Genomic DNA, 19,691 nt, shown 5'->3' with positions numbered 1-19,691 from the left:
CACATCCATTCTAGCATTTGGTGTTGACAGTGTCTTAGATTTTTGCCATTCTAATAGCTGTGTAGTGGTTTCTCATTCTTGTTTTGATTTGAAATTTAAAATATTTTTGTGTGCTCATTTGCCATCTATCTTCTGGTGTGGTATCTGTTTAGATCTTTTGCCCATTTTTTAGTCAGTTTGTTTTCTTTTTGTTCAGTTTTAAGAGTTCTTTGTGTATTTTGGTTAACAGTCCTTTATCAGATATATATTTTGCAACTATTTTCTTCTAGTCTGCGGCTTGCCTTCTCATTCTCTTGATAATGTCTTTTACAAAGTAGAAGTTTTCAATTTTAATGAAGTCAAACTTACCAATCTTTCTTTCATGGATTGTGCCTTTGTGTTTGATGATGTCTTTTTAGATATAACACCAAAGTCATCTACATTTTCTCCTATGTTCTCTTCTAGTAGTTTTACAATTTTGTATTTAACATTTAGGACTCTGATCAATTTTGAGTTAACTTTTGTGAAGGGTGTAAAGTCTATCTAGATTTGTTTTTTGTATATGTATATGTCCAGTTGTTCCAGTACCATTTGTTGAGAAGACTATCTTTTCTCCATTGTATTGCTTTTGCTCCTTTGTCAAGGATCAGTTAACTATATTTGTTGAATCTATTTCTAGGCTCTCTATTTTGTTCCAATGATATATTTATCTTTTTACCAATATCATCTGTCTTCACTACTTTAGGTTTATAATAAGTCTTGACGTCAAGTAGCATTAGTCCTAAGACTTTGTTCTTCTCCTTTAGTATCCTATTGGGTATTCTGGGTCTTTCTCCTCTCCATATAAACTTTAGAATCAGTTTGTCAACATCCACAAAGTAACTTGCTGGAATTTTGATTGGAATTGTGTTGAATCTATAGATCAAGTTGGGAAGAAGTGATGTCTTGACAGTATTGAGCCCTCCTATCCATGAACATGGAATCTTTCTCTATTTATTTGTTCTTCAGTTTCTTTCATCAGTAAGGAATTTTTGTAATTTTGTAGTTTTCCTCATATAGATCATGCACATATTTTGTTAGATTTATATAACATGCTTTGTTAGATTTATACCTAAGTATTTTATTTTTCAGGGTACTAGTGTAAATGTTAATTGCTTTTAATTTCAAATTCTGTTGCTAGTATATGGGAAAGTTTTTGTCCTATGTGAATGCTCACCAAAGGGTGACCTCAGCTGGGGAGAATTTTAACACTCAAGTAGATAGAACGACCCATTCTGTGGATACCAGTCAGCTTCTTTCCCAGCCACCCTGTCATCACCAAATGGGCTCATGAACAGAGTAACCATGGTGGCAGGGATGCAGGTTATGCATGGGCTCAGCAACATGGACTTTCACTCACCAAGGTCATCTTGACTACAACCACTGTTGAGTGACCATTATGACAACAGCAAAAATCAACACTGGCTCCAATATAGCACCATGTCTCAGGTGATCAGTTACCTGGTGGCAGGTTGATGACACTGAACAACTTTCATCATGGAAGGAACAGCATGTTGTTCTTACTAGAATAGACACTTACTCTGGATAGGGATCTTCCTTCCCTGAATGGAATGCTTCTACCAGAACTATTATCCATGGGCTTACAGAATGCCTTATTATGATATTCTGCATAGCATTACTTTTCATCAAGGAACTCATTTCACAACAAATGAAGTATGGCATTGGGCCAATGCTTATGGGGTCACTGGTCTAACAATGGTCCTCACCATCCTGAAGCAAATGGCTATATATATATATATATATATATATATATAGCTATTAATCTATTGATTAATGTTAGGGTGGTACATCTTTATCTGTTTACTTTTAATCTATATATGTATCCTTAAATTTCTTGTAGACATATAGTTGGGTCCCATTTTGTGAATCACTTTGATAGTCTGTCTTTTAATTGATGTATTTAGACAATTGACATTTAAAGTGGTTATATAGTTGGAATAATGTCTACCACAGTTGTTACTTTCTATTCATTGCCCTTCTTTGTTTCTATTTTCTTCTTCCACTTATTTCTTCTTTTTGTGGTTTGAATTGGGCATTTTATATGATTCCTTTTCCTCTCCTTTCTTAGCTTATCAATTATACTTCTGTTTTTTTTTTTTAGCAGTTGCCCTAAAGTTTGCAATATACATTTACAACAGATACAAGTCCACTTTTAAATAATACTATACTGCTTCATGGATAGTGAAAGTACCTTATAATAACAAAATATTCCTAATTTCTCCCTCCTGTTACTTGTATTACTACTGCCATTCATTTCACTTATCCACAAGCTATACTGCTATCCTGTATACTTTTGGGGAACTTGGTGTGGTTATATATTTATTTCAAAGTAAAAAGCAAAAAACTGTACCATTTCTAAAAAGCATTGTGCCCTGGAACAAAAATCAATATCTAAAGAATAGAAAACAAATAGCACTTAATAACACAGGCATCCAGGCAATGATACCATGTCAACAGGAAAATACAATCCATGATAAATGGAAAATACAATTGATAAAGAAAAAATATCAGTCAGTAAAAACTGACCCAGAAATGACACATAGGATAAAATTAGTGGACAAGGACATTAAATCAGCTATTGTAAATATACAGATGATCCTTGACTTACAATGGTTCAACTTACAATTTTTCAACTTTATGATGATGCAAAAGCAATACACATTCAGTAGAAACCATACTTCAAATTTTGAATTTTGATCTCTTCCCAGGCTAGCAATGTGCAGTACAATACTCTCTTGTGATGCTGGGCAGCAACAGTGAGCCACAGCTCCCAGTCAACCACATGATCATGAGGGTTAACAACTGATACATTCTAATCATTCAGTGCCCATACAAACATTTTGTTTTTCACTGCCAGCATAGTATTCAATAAATTACATGAGATATTCAACACTTTATTATAAAATAGGCTTCGTGTTAAATTATTTTGTCCAACTGTAGGCTAATAAAAGTGTTCTGAGCATATTTAAGGTAGGCTAGGCTAAGCTATGATGTTTGGTAGGTTAGGTATATTAAATGCATTTTCGACATAGGATATATTCAATTTATGATGGCTTTATTGGGACTTAACCCCCTCATAACTCGAAGATCTGTACCTCATATATTCAAGGAGATAAAGGAAAGCACCATCATGTTAAGAAGAGACATTAAACAGTAATTTAATACTGTATTTAACTATCTGGTGTTGCTAGACCAGATAGTTATGACTTGTTTTTCAGAATTTTCCTGGCTATCTTACATGTCGACATTTTCAGATGAATTTTAAAATCACCTTTTACTCCTCTGAAAAATCAGTAGATTTTTCTACTGTTATTTTCAGTAGAATTATTTATTTCTAAAGTATAAATGTACACCAATTTCAAGTCTTTATGCTAAAGATGGCTAAAATTCAATACCCATGTAAAAACAAAACAAAAAAGTTGATAAATTTGATTATATAAAAATATAGAAAAAATACCAATAACAGTCTGCAATAATTTGACAGATAAGACTAGTTTCTATAATGTGCAAAGTGCTCATACATAAAAACAAGAAATTGAAGAAAACACTAGACAAATTTACAAAGGTTAAGTACTGGTAGTTCACAAAGAAATATAAGTGTCTTTAGAATAAAAAGGTGTCCAACACTCATTATTAAAGAAATGAATATTAAAACAGTATTTTTCCTATTAGATCAACAAATATCAAAGAATTGTATAAAGCAAAATGTTAGTGATGATGTTGGGAGACTGGAGTTCTCATATACTGTTGGTGTGAATGTAAACTGGTAAACCATTTGCAATCAAAATTTAAAATGCATATTCTTTTGCCAAGCAATTTCAATTCTGAGAATTCATTCTACAGATATAATCATGCATGTGTACAAAGAAGTATTACTACGGTCACTAAAGTTTGTTTTGAAATAGTAAAGGCTGAAAGCCTAATGTTCATTAATAAGAAAATAGTCAAATTAATTGTTATATAGCCCTAAAAATGGATACTTTGTCCCTATGTAAACTATTATACTATACTAAAAACAATTATGTATATCTATGTAGAATGGTCTCCAAGGCACAGTGTGAAATGGAAAAAATATTAAGGTACAAAATATTGTGAAATGTGCTTCCACTTCTTTTGAAAAATGATTAGATTAATTCTGGAAGGATACTCAAAGAAAATGTTAACACTCTGTCTAAATGGGAGGTGGGACTCTGAGGGAATTAAGCTAAAATTTTAAAATTAAAAGTTATTTTAAAGAACAGTAAATTGGAGGTGGATACTACAGTATCCAGAGAACACTGTTAGAGCATAACATTGCATAGTATATACAATAATAAAACTCAGTCTTAATCTTTTTAACCAAACAATTTAAACTCAATATATTAGGAGATTTCCTCCCTCAAAAGGAATAGATTCAAATTATTCATTATAAGTTTTCACATGACTTAGAAAATATATACTGTATGTACAGTTCATTGTGAAAGGAATATTCAGACACAAAAACATTAAGAAGTGATTATTGGTTTGCAAGTGTTTTACAAGGAAGCTCAGAATTTGAAGAACCAGCTCACTGAATGTAAATTACAGTAGGTGTTTCAAAGAAACAAAAAACTCGTAAGCTTTTTCAAAGTTGAGGTAAATTTGTTCATACTGGGAGAGGGGGGATGACTTTAGCCACATGATTATTATATCTTTAGACATTAGTTTTGCAAATTTCAGGAATTACAACATTTTGTTAAGAAATGAGTAATTTAGCAACTCAAGATTTCATCTATTTGGAGACTATTTAGACAAACTTCTTTCTTATTTGTTTCTCAGCATACACTGTGGGTTCACCCCCCCCCCACTCTTCCCACTCTTAACGTGGGACTTGAAGTGAACACTTACTTATATGGTGCAGGTTAAGGTGTCAGTTTGCTTCTTCAGCATCAATCAGGATATACTGGCATTTTAATGTTACAATTTTTTGTTATTTCAAGTTATGGTCCAAGATGACAACATAGGAGACTTTTGAACTCACCTCCTCCCACTGATACACCAAATCTAAAGCTCTAAATGGAGCAATTCCCTCTGAAAGATGTCCAGAAGTAGCTGATTAACTTCTAAACATTGGATGAATGAGAAAATACCCATGCGGAAACAGGTCTTGGCATACTCTCAAATACTGGGAGCCACTAAGAACAAAAATGAGCTTGGACAATCACAAAGGATTTAGAGACCGCCAAGAGCTCATGCCAGGCTGAATGCTAAGGGTCACCTCCTATAAAAGGCCACTCCATCAAGCCTGGGGGAGGCCACAGCTTTGTCTATTGTGTAGAAACCAACACCGAGAGTCAAGGAAAACAAAGAAACAGGAACATAATCCAAACAAAAGAAAAAGGTAAACTCCAGAAACAGAACTTAGTGAAACAGAGATAAGTGACTTACCTGATAAAGTGTTCAAAATAAGAACAATGCATTGAACAATGAATTTAAACAAAGAGATAGAAAATATATGAAAGTACCAAAAAGAAATCACAGACCTGAAGAATACAATAACTGCACAGAAAAATAGAGGCATTCAACAGTAGACTGGATGGAGCAGAAAAAGGATCAGTGAACTCTAAGACAGAACAGTGGATTCATACAATCAGAAAAAAAAAAAAAGAGTGAAGATTACTTAAGGGACTTATAGGACAACATCCAGTGGACCAGCATTTGCATTATAGGGATTCCAGATGGAGAAGAAAGAGAAAAGGAAGAAACTTATTTGATGAAATACTGGCTGAAAATGTCCCTAATCTGGGGAAGGAAACAGACATCCAGATCCAGGAAGCCGAGAAAGTTCAAAATAAGATAAATCCAAAGAGACGTATATCAAGACACATAATTGTCCAAAGTTAAAGACAAGGACAGAATCTTAAAAGTAACAAGAGAAAAACAACTTCTTATATACAATGGAATTTCCCATAAGACTATTAGCAGATTTATTAGCAGAAAATTTGTAGGCCATCATGGAGTGGCATGATATATTCAAAGTGCTGAAAGAAGAAAAAAAAGAAACTGCCAACTAAGTAACCTCTACCCAGAAAAGTTGTTCTTCAGAATTGAAGTAGAGGTAAAGAGTTTTCCAAACAAGCAAAAGCAGAAAGAGTTCATCACCACTAGACTGGCCTTGAAAAAATTATTAAAGGGATTTCTTTAATTTGAAACAAAAGGGTGTTAATTAGTAACAGGAAAACATATGAAAGTATAAATCTCACTGATAAAAGTAAATATATAGTAAAATTAAGAATAACCTAATGTTGTAATGGAGGTGGGTAAATCAGTTATAAATCTAGTAGGAAGGCTAAAAGACAAAAGTAGTAAAAATAACTATAGCTAAAATAATTTCTTAAAGGATACACAAGATAAAAAGATGTAAACTGTGATGCCAAAAATACAGAATGTGGGAGGGAGGGTAAAAATGTACAGCTTCAGAATGCATTTGAACTTAAGTTGTTATGAACTTAAAATAGACTGTTATAAATATGTTTGTATACCTAAAACTAATACAGTTGTTCCTTGGTATCCTTGGGGGATTGGTTCTAGGACTCCATGCTGATACCAGAATCTGCAGATGCTCAAGTCCTTTCTATAAAATGTCATAGTATGGTTGGCCCTCCATACCTGAGGGTTCCGTGGTTGGTTGAATCCATGGATGTGGAACCCATGGACACAGAGGTACAATGTTATGTGTCAAAAAATACATCAAGTTTTAAGGAATTAAAACAATGGTTTATATAAGCCTCATGGTAACCACAAAGCAAAAACTTATATACATAAAAGAGAAAGGAAATCTAATCATACCACTACAGAAAAGTATCCAATCACAAAGGAAGAGAGCAAGAAAAGAAAGAAACAGCACTTATAAACAGCCAGAAAACAATTAACAAAATGGCAGTAAGTTCATACCTATCAATAGTTCCTCTAAATATAAATGGAGTAAATTATTCAATCAAAAGACAAAGAGTGGCTGAATGGATTTATTGGGTTGGCCAAATAGTTCATTTGGGTTTTTCCATAACAGCTTATGGAAAAACTTGAATGAACTTTTTGGCCAGCCCAACTTAAAAATAAATAAATAAATATTAAGAGTTATAGAGGCAGAAATAGACAACAGTAGAAATAGTAGGGGAATATCACAATTTCATCAAAGGACAGTTCATCCAGACAGAAAATCAACTAATGTGTCAAATAAGAAATCATAAGAAAAAATTAAAAATCTCTTGACACAAATGAAAATGGAAATACAACATAACAAAATTTATGGTATGCAGCAAAAGCAGTTCTAAGAGGGAAGTTCATAGTGATAAATGCCTACATTAAGAAACAAAATCTCAAACAACCCAATATACCTCAGGAACTGGAAAAAAGAAGGACAAATGAAGCCCAAAATTAGTAGAAGTAAGGAAATAAAGATCAGAAAAGAAATAAATGAAATAGAGACTAAAAAGACAGTAGAAAAGATCAAAGAGCTGGTTTTTGAAAATACAAAATATACAAACATTTAGCCAGATTCAAAGAAGAGAGGACTAAAATAAAGTCAGAAATGAAAGAGGAGACGTTACAACTGGTACCACAAAAATACAAAGGATCGTGACATTCTACTATGAAAAATTGTATGCCAACAAATTGGAGAATCTAGAAGAAATAGATCAATTCTTAGAAAGATACAACCTCCTGGGACCAAGTCATGAAGAAATACAAAATCTGAACAGACCAGTTACTAGTAAAGAGATTAAATTAGTAATCAAACACCTCTTGACTGGTGAATTCTACCAAACATTAAAAGAATTAATAACACTCCTTCTCAAATTCTTCCAAAAAGTAGAAGAGGAGGGAACACTTCCAAACTCATTTTACAAGGCCAATATTACCCTGATACCAAAACCAGAAAAGGACACTACAAGAGAAGAAAATAACAGGCTAATATCACTGATGAACATAGATACAAAATCCTCAACCAAATATTATCAAACCAAATTCAGCAGTACATTAAGAGGATCTTATGATCAAGTAGAATTTATTCCAGGGATGAAAGGATGTTTCAACATATGCAAATTAATGTGATATATCATATTAACAAAATGAAGAATAAAAATTATATGATCATCTTGATAGATGCAGGAAAAGCGTTTGACAAAATTCAGTATCTGTTTTTAATAAAAATTCACAACAAAGAGAGCGTAGAGGGAATGTGCCTCAACACATACTGAAGACCATAAATTGACAAGGCCACAACTAACATCATACTTAGAAGTGAAAAGCTGAAAGCTTTTCCTCCAAGATCAGGAATAAGACAAGGATGCCCATTCTCGCCACTTTCATTTAACATAGTACTGGAAGTTCTAGCCAGAGCAATAAGGCAAAAAATATAAAGGGCATCCAAATCAGAATGGAAGAAGTAAAACTTTCTCTATTTGCAGATGACATAATCTTTATAGAAAACCACAAAGACTCCACCAAAAACTGTTAGAACTAATCAACAAATTCAGCAAAATTCCAAGATAGAAAATCAATATATAAAAGTCAATTGCCTTTCTATACACCAACAACAAATTATCAGAGAAATTAAGAAAAGAATAAAATATCCAGGAATAGATTTTACTGGGGAGTTGAAAGATCTAGACACTGAAAATAAGATGTTAATGAAAGAAATTGAATAAAACACAAATAAATGGAAAGATATTCCATGCTCATGGATTAGAAGAATTAATATTTTTTAAATGTCCATACAGATTTAATGCAACCCCCTGTGAAAATTCCAGTGGTATTTTTCACAGAAATAGAACAATCCTAAAATTTGTATGGAACCACGAAGGACCCCAAAGAGTCAAAGAAATCTTGAGAAAGAAGAACAAAGCTAGAGGCATCACATTTTCTGGTTTCAAACTATTACAAAGTTATAGCAATCAAAACAATATGGTATTGGCACAAAAACAGACACAGATCAATGGAACAGAAGAGAGATCCCAGAAATAAATTCATGCATATATGGTCAATTGATTTACAACAAAGAAGCCAAGAGTATACAATAGGGAAAGTATTCTCTTTCAAAATATTCTGGTGCTGGGAAAACTAGACAGCCACATGCAAAAGAATGAAACTTAACCTCTGTTTTACACCATACAGAAAAGCAACTCACAATGGATTAAAGGCTTGAACGTAAGACCTGAAACCTTAAAACTTCTGGAAGAAAACATAGGTAATATGCTCTTTGACATCAGTCTTAGCATTATTTTTTTTGGATTTGACACTAAAAGCAAAGGCAACAAAAGCAAAAATAAACTACATCAAACTAAAAAAGCTTCTGCACAACAAATGAAACCATCAACAAATGAAAAGTCACCCTACAGAATGGGAGAAAATATTTGCAAATCATATATCTTATAAGGGATAATATTCAAACTATATAAAGAGGTCATACAACTCAGTAACAAAAATCAAAAAATCTGACTTAAAAAATGGGCAGAGGTATTGGGGTGGTGGTGTGATGAATTGGGAGATTGGGATTGACATATATACACTAATATGTATAAAATAGATAACTAATAAGAACCTGCTGTATAAAAAAATAAATAAAATAAAATTCAAATCAAAAAAAAATAATAAGGGAAAGAAGAGTTACCTCTTAACTATAAAAGTAAGCAAGGGTAAAGTTATGTGGGTTTTCATATATTTTAACTAACTGTTTGATACTGGCTACATTTTATATAGTTCAAAGCAAAGTCTTTTTATTTCATTTGTTTTCATGAATTTTAAAATCCAATACTTATTTTGATTTAGTATTATGTTCAACATTTATTTCACCATAGAATCACCCTCTGTGGCATAGGCATAATACTAATTTTCATTTTCTGGGAATCGTATGGTATATTAAAAAGTTTAACAAGACTAGTGTACCAAGTATTAAATTAAATCTTCATTTACATACTTCTATAAAGCTTTGGCAAGGACTACGTTAAAAATAATTTCAACTGGAGTCAATAAGCCATTTTTCAGTAAATCACTATTGTACCTTGCTCTGTATAATATATACACTAAATCAAATACTGATTTAAAGATACAAGAGAATCAGCTAATTTAAAGAAACTTGTAACTTTTTTAGATTTGGGAATCTTTCTGTAAAATAAAGAATAACAATTTCCCATTTGCTTTAATCTGCTTATTGTTTTAAGGTTGAATTTTTTAGAATGTTGAATTTTCTCTAAATGGCATAGAGCACTACAGCTGAGATAAAACATCATTGTAATCAGGAAGCAGTTGTAGGAAACAACCATTCCATTTATATTATGCAGAAAGTGACTTAATACAAGAAACTAGGTGCTTATCAAGTCATTGAAAGATGGAGACGTAAACTCTAAGCTTGGCCTACAGGTATGATTTTCAGAATAAGGCCACCAAACAGACATACCAGGGAAGCAGACAACTTTGCTACTGTTAGAAACAGAATCAGAAGACTGCTGCCAATCAATTGTTGAACTGAAGAGCAGATTGTTATAAGATCAGCATTCTACTACAACTGCCTCTTGACATACAGAAAGCTTGTGACTGGACACTGGAATGTTGCTTTCAAAAACAAAACAAAATAAAGTAAAATCTCCATTGCAATAACACCAAAGCAGCATAAATATTGCTTCCATCCCATTTTCAAAATCACTTGCCAGACATTTTGAAGCCCTGAGCCACTATGTAAAAAAGGCCACCATGCTATGAGGAAGCCCAAGCCTTCTAAAGAAGCCACCATTGACAGTCCCAACTGAGCTCAACCTTTGCATCATTCTAGCCCAGGCCATGTGAGTAAAGAAGCCTCCAAAAGATTCCAAGCCCTCAGCCATTCAAGCATTCCTGACTAATGCCACAGACATCATGGATATAATATCCCCACCTTGCCTTAGTCTAAGTCCTTGCCCACAGAATCTGTAAGCATAATAAAATGATTGTTATTTTACATTATTAACATTTGGAGTGGTTTTTATGCAACAAGAGCTAAGTGATACACATCATAGATATTTTATAAGTTTCAACAAGCATTTCAGAAACATTTTTAAAGATTATAATACTCTATTATGTGATATATACCACAATGTACCTAAAAGTTTATGCTGAATTGTAAAGGAGAGCTGGTTTCCAATTTTTATCTATAACTTAAACTATACTGAATAATTTTATCAATAGAGGTTTTTGTTTCTCTTTTGTATTTAGCATTATTTCTTTATCATAAATTTTCCAGAATGACTGTGTCCGGGCTATAACCAAATTTCTTCATAAGTGTTTTGTATCTATTCATATCTATCTTGAATATTTACTGTGGTTAAAAAAAAATTAAAGCAAATTAACTTCCATATATTTAAAAATTTTTAGCAACAACAACAAAAAAATCCTTTAAGTCAATCAGCCCTAGTGAAAACAGAAGAATATGGCCAAAAACTCTGGGCTACCCATGTATAGTAATGTCAGCCAGACCTCATGAGTCAATCATGAGAAGCTGGGGAAAATGTGGCCATACAGTGGGTAGGGGGAAAAAAAGACCAGCATATTGAGTAATCTAATAATTGATATTGCCCTATTATGAGCTCAAATGAAACAATATTCACATGAAACAGCCACCAAAAGATGCTAATAGATAGGCAGCGACCTTGGCTTAGCAAGTCCAGAGTCCTGGCTAAGTGAATAAATTTTACTGTTCTCAGAGCTCTGCTATATACTTTTGTACCTAGATAAGAGGGCGTGAAGAGGACTGTAATCCATCCCACATTACTCTGGATAAGCCCTAGAACAAGGCTTCACACCTGTGGAAGGGGCAACTTTTCCTAACTGGTATGCCCAGACGGGGTCAATTTGTACCCCCAAAGTAGTCACTCTAAGTCTTTGTTAGTGGCAGCTATTGCCCTCAGTGTTCTTCCTATTTATAAGACTAGATTTGTTAATGAAGGAGGGCTAGAGCTCTTGACTTCTGCTTCCCCATAGCTAACTCATCGTGTGATATTTGTGCCTTTCCATTCAGGAAATCTGATTTCAGAGATCTATGTTAATATGGAAGATGACTGGTCCCAAAGAGCTTGGATCTCAATGTACATTATACAAGCTACTCCTAAACCCTACTAAATAGGCCATCAAAATTGCTACTCCTTACCAAATATTTTAGCTGACCCTGTGGCCTAGTTTTTAAGCATACAGACACTAAGTGAGAAAAATCTGGATTAGAATCCTGCCTCCATGAATACTACTTATGTAATATTAGATGATTTTCTGAACCCTTTTTTCTGACCTTCATTTTCCTCATCTGCAAAAATCAGGATAATAAAGCACCTACCTTGCATAGATGTTGTGAAGATTAAACGAGTAATGTGTATAAAATACCTAGCATTTAAGTATTCAATAAATGCTAACTCATTTTTAAAAAATAGTAAAACACACTAGAGCATTTAAATACTGAAACCTAATTCTCATCTTTGCACTAGCTGCAAGGGGATCCAGGGAATGTATAATTTTAAGTTTTCAAATTGTTCAATACAGAAAGGCTATAATGGAGTGGACACTGAGTGCCAGTTCCCCATGTCCAATATGGACATTAAACATGATTCTTCTCTATTTATTGTCCTTTGAGTAACCAAAGAAGCACATTTTAAAATGCATTCTGAATATTGTAGAACTATGAGATTATGTTTCAAATACTGTGTGTTAGCATTAAGACCATTTTAGTGCAATTATTTCCAAGTTTTTAAATTATACCAGAACTGAGCTAAACTCACAGGCTCTAAATAAACAGTACTATTTTGTCTTAGACCTGAGCAGTTTTAATACTCTGGAACAAGAATGACAGTAATAATTAATTTTTGTTCAGAGTTTACCACATACCAGGAAATATTCTGGCATGTGACATGTGTTATCACAAAAAATCCCTGAACTAGATAATAATAGTCCCAATTTACAGAAGAAACTAAAATGTGAAGTCTTCAATAATTTGTACAACTAGTAGGTAGTAGAACTGGGATTTGAGCCCAGGCAGTCTGGCTGTAGAGTCAATATTCTTATGTACCATTCTCAACTTCACAGTAAAATGCTTCCATTCTATATTTTAAACTCTAAGCACTTGAAGTTCTTCCAAAATTTATATAAACAGGTATATATTTAAATTATGCAAAAGAAAGTCTAATACTATAACCTATTTTGTATTGCTATTAAATGGCAGAATACATAATGAGGACATAGAATAAATTTTAAACTATGTTAACTAGTCAAATTTTAAAAACAAATCTTATATTTAATAAATATCATGAAAAATTTGGCTAAATACTTTGGCAAAATTGAAATTGGGACTAAATACTAAAATAGCAAGGACTTAGCCGTCTTTATATGTTTTGAAAAAAGGAATTCTCACTCTTCATTTATTAATCTACACACTTAGATTCCTTTATATTAAGATTTAATTATGATATTTATGCTGCCTTCTTCCTCTTGGTACAGATCATGTAAATGGACACTGCACAAGTCCAACTTCCCAGAGTTGCAGTTCTGGAAAACGTCTTTCCAGTGCTGATGTTTCAAAAGTAAATCGCTGGGCTCCTGGAAGACCACCATTTCGAAAAGCACAGTCAGCTGCTTGCATGGAGATTTCTTTGCCAGTTACAACAGAAGGTAGGTTAAGCATACAAATTTTTGTGGATACAATTAAAATTTGACATACCACAGTAACAAGAGCTGGAGGATAAGGGATGGTGGTCAGGTGTGAAAGATCTGAAAAACTATGGTCAACTAGACAATGAGCAACTGAGAACCTGGTCGAGCTGTGGCCATGACTCCAAATCCACTCCTCACTACACCTCTTTCATCTCTAAAACCAGAATGGCTGTTTATGGGTAGGCTTTCACCTCCTCTGTACAAAATGAGACCTATGCCTTAATCTGTTCTCTGCACTCCCAATTTCTTTCCGTCTCAATGGTAAGCCTCTTAGTGTCTCTATCTGTAGGTAGTTATTTAATGTCTTATAACCTTAGTTTCCTCAACTGTTAAGTGAATGTGACCAAGAAAAAGGGAAGACATTAAATTCTAAAGTTTGCAATCTCATCTTCATATGTTTGAAAAAGGGAGGATTATTTGCTTACTTATGGAATTACTGTTAGGGGCAGGGAGTAAAGTACAAGAGCCAGAAGGCCTAAAATTAAGACACACACACACACACACACACAAAAGGGAGTCCTGTAACTGCTGCTATTGTCTTGCTGATAAAAAGCTTTGGGACTAGAAATAGGAAGAAATAATCTTAGGAATGTGCTATGGTAATTCTATGCTATAAAGTAATTCACCATTACCACCCCTCAAAAAACTTGATAGTAATGATGTATATTATTCTTCAAATTTTAAAATAAAATTTTTAGGGACTTCCCTGGTGGTCCAGTGGTTAAACCTCTGCACTTCCACTGGAGGGAGCGTGGGTTCAATCCCTGGTCGGGGAACTAAGATCCCACATGCCATGTGGCTTGGCCAAGTAAAAAAAGAAAATTTTTAGTTTTTTCCTTTAACACTATGCCATACTAAATTTGGTCCACATGATCTTCTCTCACAGGTGTCTATGAATAGCAACCTAGAAACATTAGCTAGGAATGTTATAATGGAAGCAAAATATAAAGGTTATAAAGGAAGTAGTACTTTTAATCACTGGATTGAATTGGGAATTTTGAGTTTTAGACATTTCTGCCTCTAACTTGTTGATTCTGGGAAAATTACTGAACTCTATGTCTCTGTCTCCAAATCTGTAAAATATATAGATTATATCCAAGCTCCCTCTCAGATCTAAATTCTATTACAAACAATTATTTTTATAAACTTGCTGAGGGATACAAGGGGGAAATTAGGAATACTATATTTTGGTTTGTAGAAAAAGGGATAGTCTGAGGAACTTATATTTGGTTTTATTGTATATTATTTTATTTATATATTATATTATTATCTTTTTATAAAAATGAGTCACACTTATACCTATCAAAAACGAAAGGAGAGGGAAGGCAGTAGAAAGAGGAATATGAGGAACTTGTACTCTGGAGTGATTATATGAACAATACAACCTTCCTAATATTTACCTGAGGTGGTGAGTTTCTGCTTGTTGGAGTGTACACATGTGTAAGAGATGATGAGGAGAACCTGAAACCACCTTGTTTCCTTTAAGTGGGCTGAAGCCCTTTCAGAAAGATTATGGGTGGGGTGGCATTGTCTACAACTCTGTATTTGGCCCTAGGCAAAGCCAAGACTGTATTTGGATTCAAGGTAGGCAGCTTGTAACTAGTTCAGGGAGATAACATTTGCTCTTTAGTCTTGGTGTAAATATAAATAGTTCAATTTTTACAATTTTAATTACTCCAAATATAACAAAATTAGAGGAATGTATTTACCACAGAACATTTGTGACCCTTCAGGTAAGTAGCCACAGTGTTGTAAGTGGGAATTGTCAAGAAATCATTAGAAGTACTTCCAACAATTGAGAGATAGGAGGGAAGCATAATTAACTGCACCAGAAGTTCTTGTAACCTTAACTATTTAGACTAAACATCTTTTTTTTCTAGATTAGAGAATTTCAACTAACTTGTGAGGTGAGGTAGAGAGAAAAACACAGTGGACTGGAACTCTGGAGACTCAAGGTCTAGTCCCAGCTCTGCCTAAGTTTATGATTTACACTTCAGGATTTGTCTCTTCATCTTCAAAATAAGCTGGTGAACTGGGTAAACTGCCTTCCAGATCAGTTAACAACGAATCAAATTCTACTCCCCCCCCCCATAATTTTGGTTTTCACGTACTAAGTCTGACTTTACTTGTTCTGGAAACACACTAAAACTAAATTTTTGGTTTTTAACTTTCCATAGAAAGTCGAGAAAATTCCTATAATCGCTCTAGAAGCTCTAGCATCTCCAGTATTGACAAAGATTCTAAAGAAGCGATTACAGCACTATACTTCATGGAGTCCTTTGTTCGGAAAAATGACTCTACTATCTCCCCTTGTTTGTTTGTTGGAACTAGTCTGGGAATGGTGTTAATCATCTCCCTAAACCTACCTTCAGAAGATGAACAAAGATTTACAGAGCCAGTCATGGTATTGCCAAGTGGTAAGAGTTTTTATTTATTCCTTCATTGCTACTTTTTCAAATTTAAATATGTGGTATTTTAAAACATTTAATTTGTATTGATCTGGAGCAAAGATTTAAGTATTCTATATAATAGGAACTATTGAGAATTTTATAAATCATATACTATCCCAAGTATTGCAGCTTACTTGCAGGGTGAAATAGTCAACCATTTCTATGGTAATAAATTGTGGAACTCCCAACCTAAACAATGCCTTGGGAAATAAGTTTCTGAAAAGCATTTAGGAAAGCCTTAAAGCGAAAGTTTAAAATTTTTAATGAATTGAAGCATTTCTCCAAAGTTCCATGCCAGATCAGAGCCTATGAGTGTTTTACATCATCCTTAAAGAACTCAGATGATTAAGTTGGAAGCAGTCTGACTTGAGGTGGCTTTCTGAATTCTTTGATAACCTGCCCATCTTGTTTTGAAGCCATGCCACACAATTTCTTCCCTTTTTATCCTAGTACCTAGAGAATTTGACCCACGTTATGAGTATTGTTGCTAAAGTATATGTTGTATTCTCTTCCTACTTGACTTGTCTTTTTCCTTTTGAAGAAGAGATGTGTGATTCCTTCTGTTATTCATTTGAGTATTTTTAAATTTCTTATCAATAGTTTTTTCATATATAGAAAAGAGAGTAAACGTTATCTGAAAAACATTTCTTAAGTAAAAATAATTTTATTAATATATAGGATAAGGGGGCTTCCCTGGTGGCGCAGTGGTTGAGAATCTGCCTGCTAATGCAGGGGACACGGGTTCGAGCCCTGGTCTGGGAGGATCCCACGTGCCGCGGAGCAACTAGGCCCGTTAGCCACAGCTACTGAGCCTGCGCGTCTGGAGCCTGTGCTCCGCAACAGGAGAGGCCGCAATAGTGAGAGGCCCGCGCACCGCGATGAAGAGTGGCCCCCGCTTACCACAACTAGAGAAAGCCCTCGCACAGAAACGAAGACCCAACACAGCCCAAAAAAAATTAATTAATTAATTAAAAAAAAAAAAAAAGAGAAGTGCTGCTTGCTTTCAGCTTTGTTAAGGTGCCAGTCAACCCTTGCCAGTCCTTTAAAAAAAAAAATATATATATATATATATATATATATGATAAGGGATTTTATGTTAAAAGAACACATATATGGCATGGTAGGTTAGATAGAGTTGTGTTTTCTTTGTTAACTGGTCTGCTAAATTCATATAGATGGATTGTAATTTACTGTAGGTAGAACAGTCAGCTCTCTACTAGTGAGGCAAATTAAGATAAACATATTTTGTGTGTGTATGGCTTAAAAAACAGAAGTTTATTTTCTCACACTTCTGGAGGCTGGAGGCCCAAGATTAAGGTGTTGGCAGGGCTGGTTTCTTCTGAGGCTTCTCTACTTGGCTTGCAGTTGGCCACCCTCTCACCATATTCTCACGTGGCTGTCCCTCTGTGTGCCTGTACCCCTGGTGTCTCCCCGTGTTTCTCTTAATCTCTTCTTAGAAAGGCATTTGACGGTTTGGATGAGGGCCCACCCTATCAGCCTCATTTTAACTTAATCACCTCTTTAAAGGCTCTGTCTCAAATATGGTCACATTCTGAGGCAATGGAGTTTAGGCCTTCAACATATGAATTTGGCGTCAGGGGGGACAAAATGCAGCCCATAACATACACCATATTTTAAAAGTTAATCTGTTAGGATCACTATATTTTAATTGTAAACATATTTCACAATAAGAAAATATCTTTTATTATAGTTCTAATTTTAAGGAAATATGTATAATTCTCTTATACTGGTTGAGAGAGAGCCAGATCAGTAAGGTCAAAATGAATTTTTAAGTATTAATTCAATCCATTATTTAACTCAATAAATTTTTATACAGATTGGATACCTAATATGTGCCATGTATTCTTCACAAATTTAAAGGTAAAAATCAAACTCCTGTATACCCAAGTTTACAACTGTAAGTTTAAGACGATTTTCTAACGAATGTGGTTTTCTATGCCACAAGCATAGAAATAAACAAGTGTCTGGAACTAATTTAATGGATCTCTCAGTACTATAAGGAAGTTCTTCAACATTCTTAGCAGATAGACTTAGACTTAAAATGATGGCAAAATACAAAATAAGTATAGATTTAACTTAATATTCTGGCATCTGGTTCATAAATATTTGCGCACTCTTTCCTTATCCATTTAAAGAGAGATAATGAGAAGCTATCTTCTCCAAGTTTCTCTGTCAGTATTCCATTCTTTCAAGATGTTAGTTAATATATCAGTATCACTTCATCAGTTGTAACAAATGTACCACACTAATACAAGATGTTAATAACAGAGGAAAGGACGAAGGGGGCATATGGGAACTCTCTGTACTATCTGCTTAATTTTCTGTAAACCTAAGATTGCTCTAAAAAAATTGTCTATTAAGCAGTACCTATAAGGGAGGAAACTATGAGTCTAGGTTCAGATCTGTTTTATAATTAACCACTGAAAGAGAAATAGCCTAATTGGAAGCCATAATTTATGACAATAAAAAGAAAAAAGGAAGGTGGAGCTTCATAAAAAAATATAGAGGGACTTCCCTGGTGGTCCAGTGGTTAAGAATCCATCTTGCAATGCAGGGGACACCGGTTCGATCCCTGGTTGGGGAACTAAGATCCCACGTGCTGCGGGGAACTAAGATCCCACGTGCTGCGGGGAACTAAGCCTGTGCGCCGCAACTACTGAGCCCATGTGCCACAACTAGAGAGCCTGAGTGCGACAACTAGAGAGCCCACGTGCTCTGGAGCCTGTGCACCACAACTAGAGAGAGAAGCCAGCACGCCCGCGCACTGTAACAAGATCCCGGGTGCCACAACTAAGACCCGACACAGCAATCAATCAATCAATACATACTACAACAAGAAAGGGTTGCAAGTGGAATAGTCTGATAGAATTAAAAAAAGAAAGAAAAAGAAAATATAGAGATGACAGAAAGCCAATTCAAATTTAAAGTAGAAAACTTGTCCCCTCTTCCTCACATTTCCCTTCCTGACTCCTTCTTCACCTTCTTTCCAGTATCTACTCTCCACTAGTCTCCACTGTTCCACTAGTCCCTGCCCTATTGGTACTGCTCTAGATTATGGGAACCATTTTTTAAAGGTTTGGAATCGGAGGCATTTCCCTCTTCTGTTGCCAGTGCTAAAGTGGGTGACATGTTCTCAGGCTCTGAAGGCATTTTTCCCGTCAAAACATTGTTAAATTACCTTTTATCAGTTGGCCTAGCAAAATTTATCTGAGTCTAGCAATTTCCTCAAAGTTGAATACAATCTATTTCGAAATTTATTCATCCATTCATTCAACATACATTTCCCAAGCTCATACTAATTAATTAGTCACTGGGGATACAATGGTGATCAGGACACAGAATGATCTTTATTCCCAGATTATTTGTAGGGAAGGACAAAAGTAAACAGAAAATTACAATAAGGGAAGTAAAGAATACTGCGCAGCATAGGAGGGGGGGTTTGGGGAAGACCTCTCTAACACAGTAGCCATCTGAAGTGGGACCGGTTTGGAAGGGAGC

At 34.5% G+C, this 19,691-nt stretch overlaps 1 protein-coding gene across 11 annotated transcripts in view; it reads left to right on the top strand.

The window, feature by feature from the left end:
* Positions 1-19,691, top strand: part of STXBP5L (syntaxin binding protein 5L) — a 390,198-nt gene that overhangs the window by 348,540 nt on the left and 21,967 nt on the right. For all 11 annotated transcript variants that reach the window (XM_082460023.1, XM_082460029.1, XM_082460032.1 and 8 more), the window contains 2 exons: positions 13,510-13,680; positions 15,900-16,139. In XM_082460023.1, the coding sequence (XP_082316149.1) occupies positions 13,510-13,680; positions 15,900-16,139 (411 nt within the window). The remainder of the gene's footprint in view (positions 1-13,509; positions 13,681-15,899; positions 16,140-19,691) is intronic.

Source organism: Balaenoptera physalus (assembly GCF_965194825.1).
Source record: "Balaenoptera physalus genome assembly, chromosome: 4".
Lineage (NCBI taxonomy): Eukaryota > Metazoa > Chordata > Mammalia > Artiodactyla > Balaenopteridae > Balaenoptera > Balaenoptera physalus.
The sequence above is the reverse complement of the archived record's forward strand: the minus strand, read 5'-3'. Positions and strand labels throughout refer to the sequence as shown.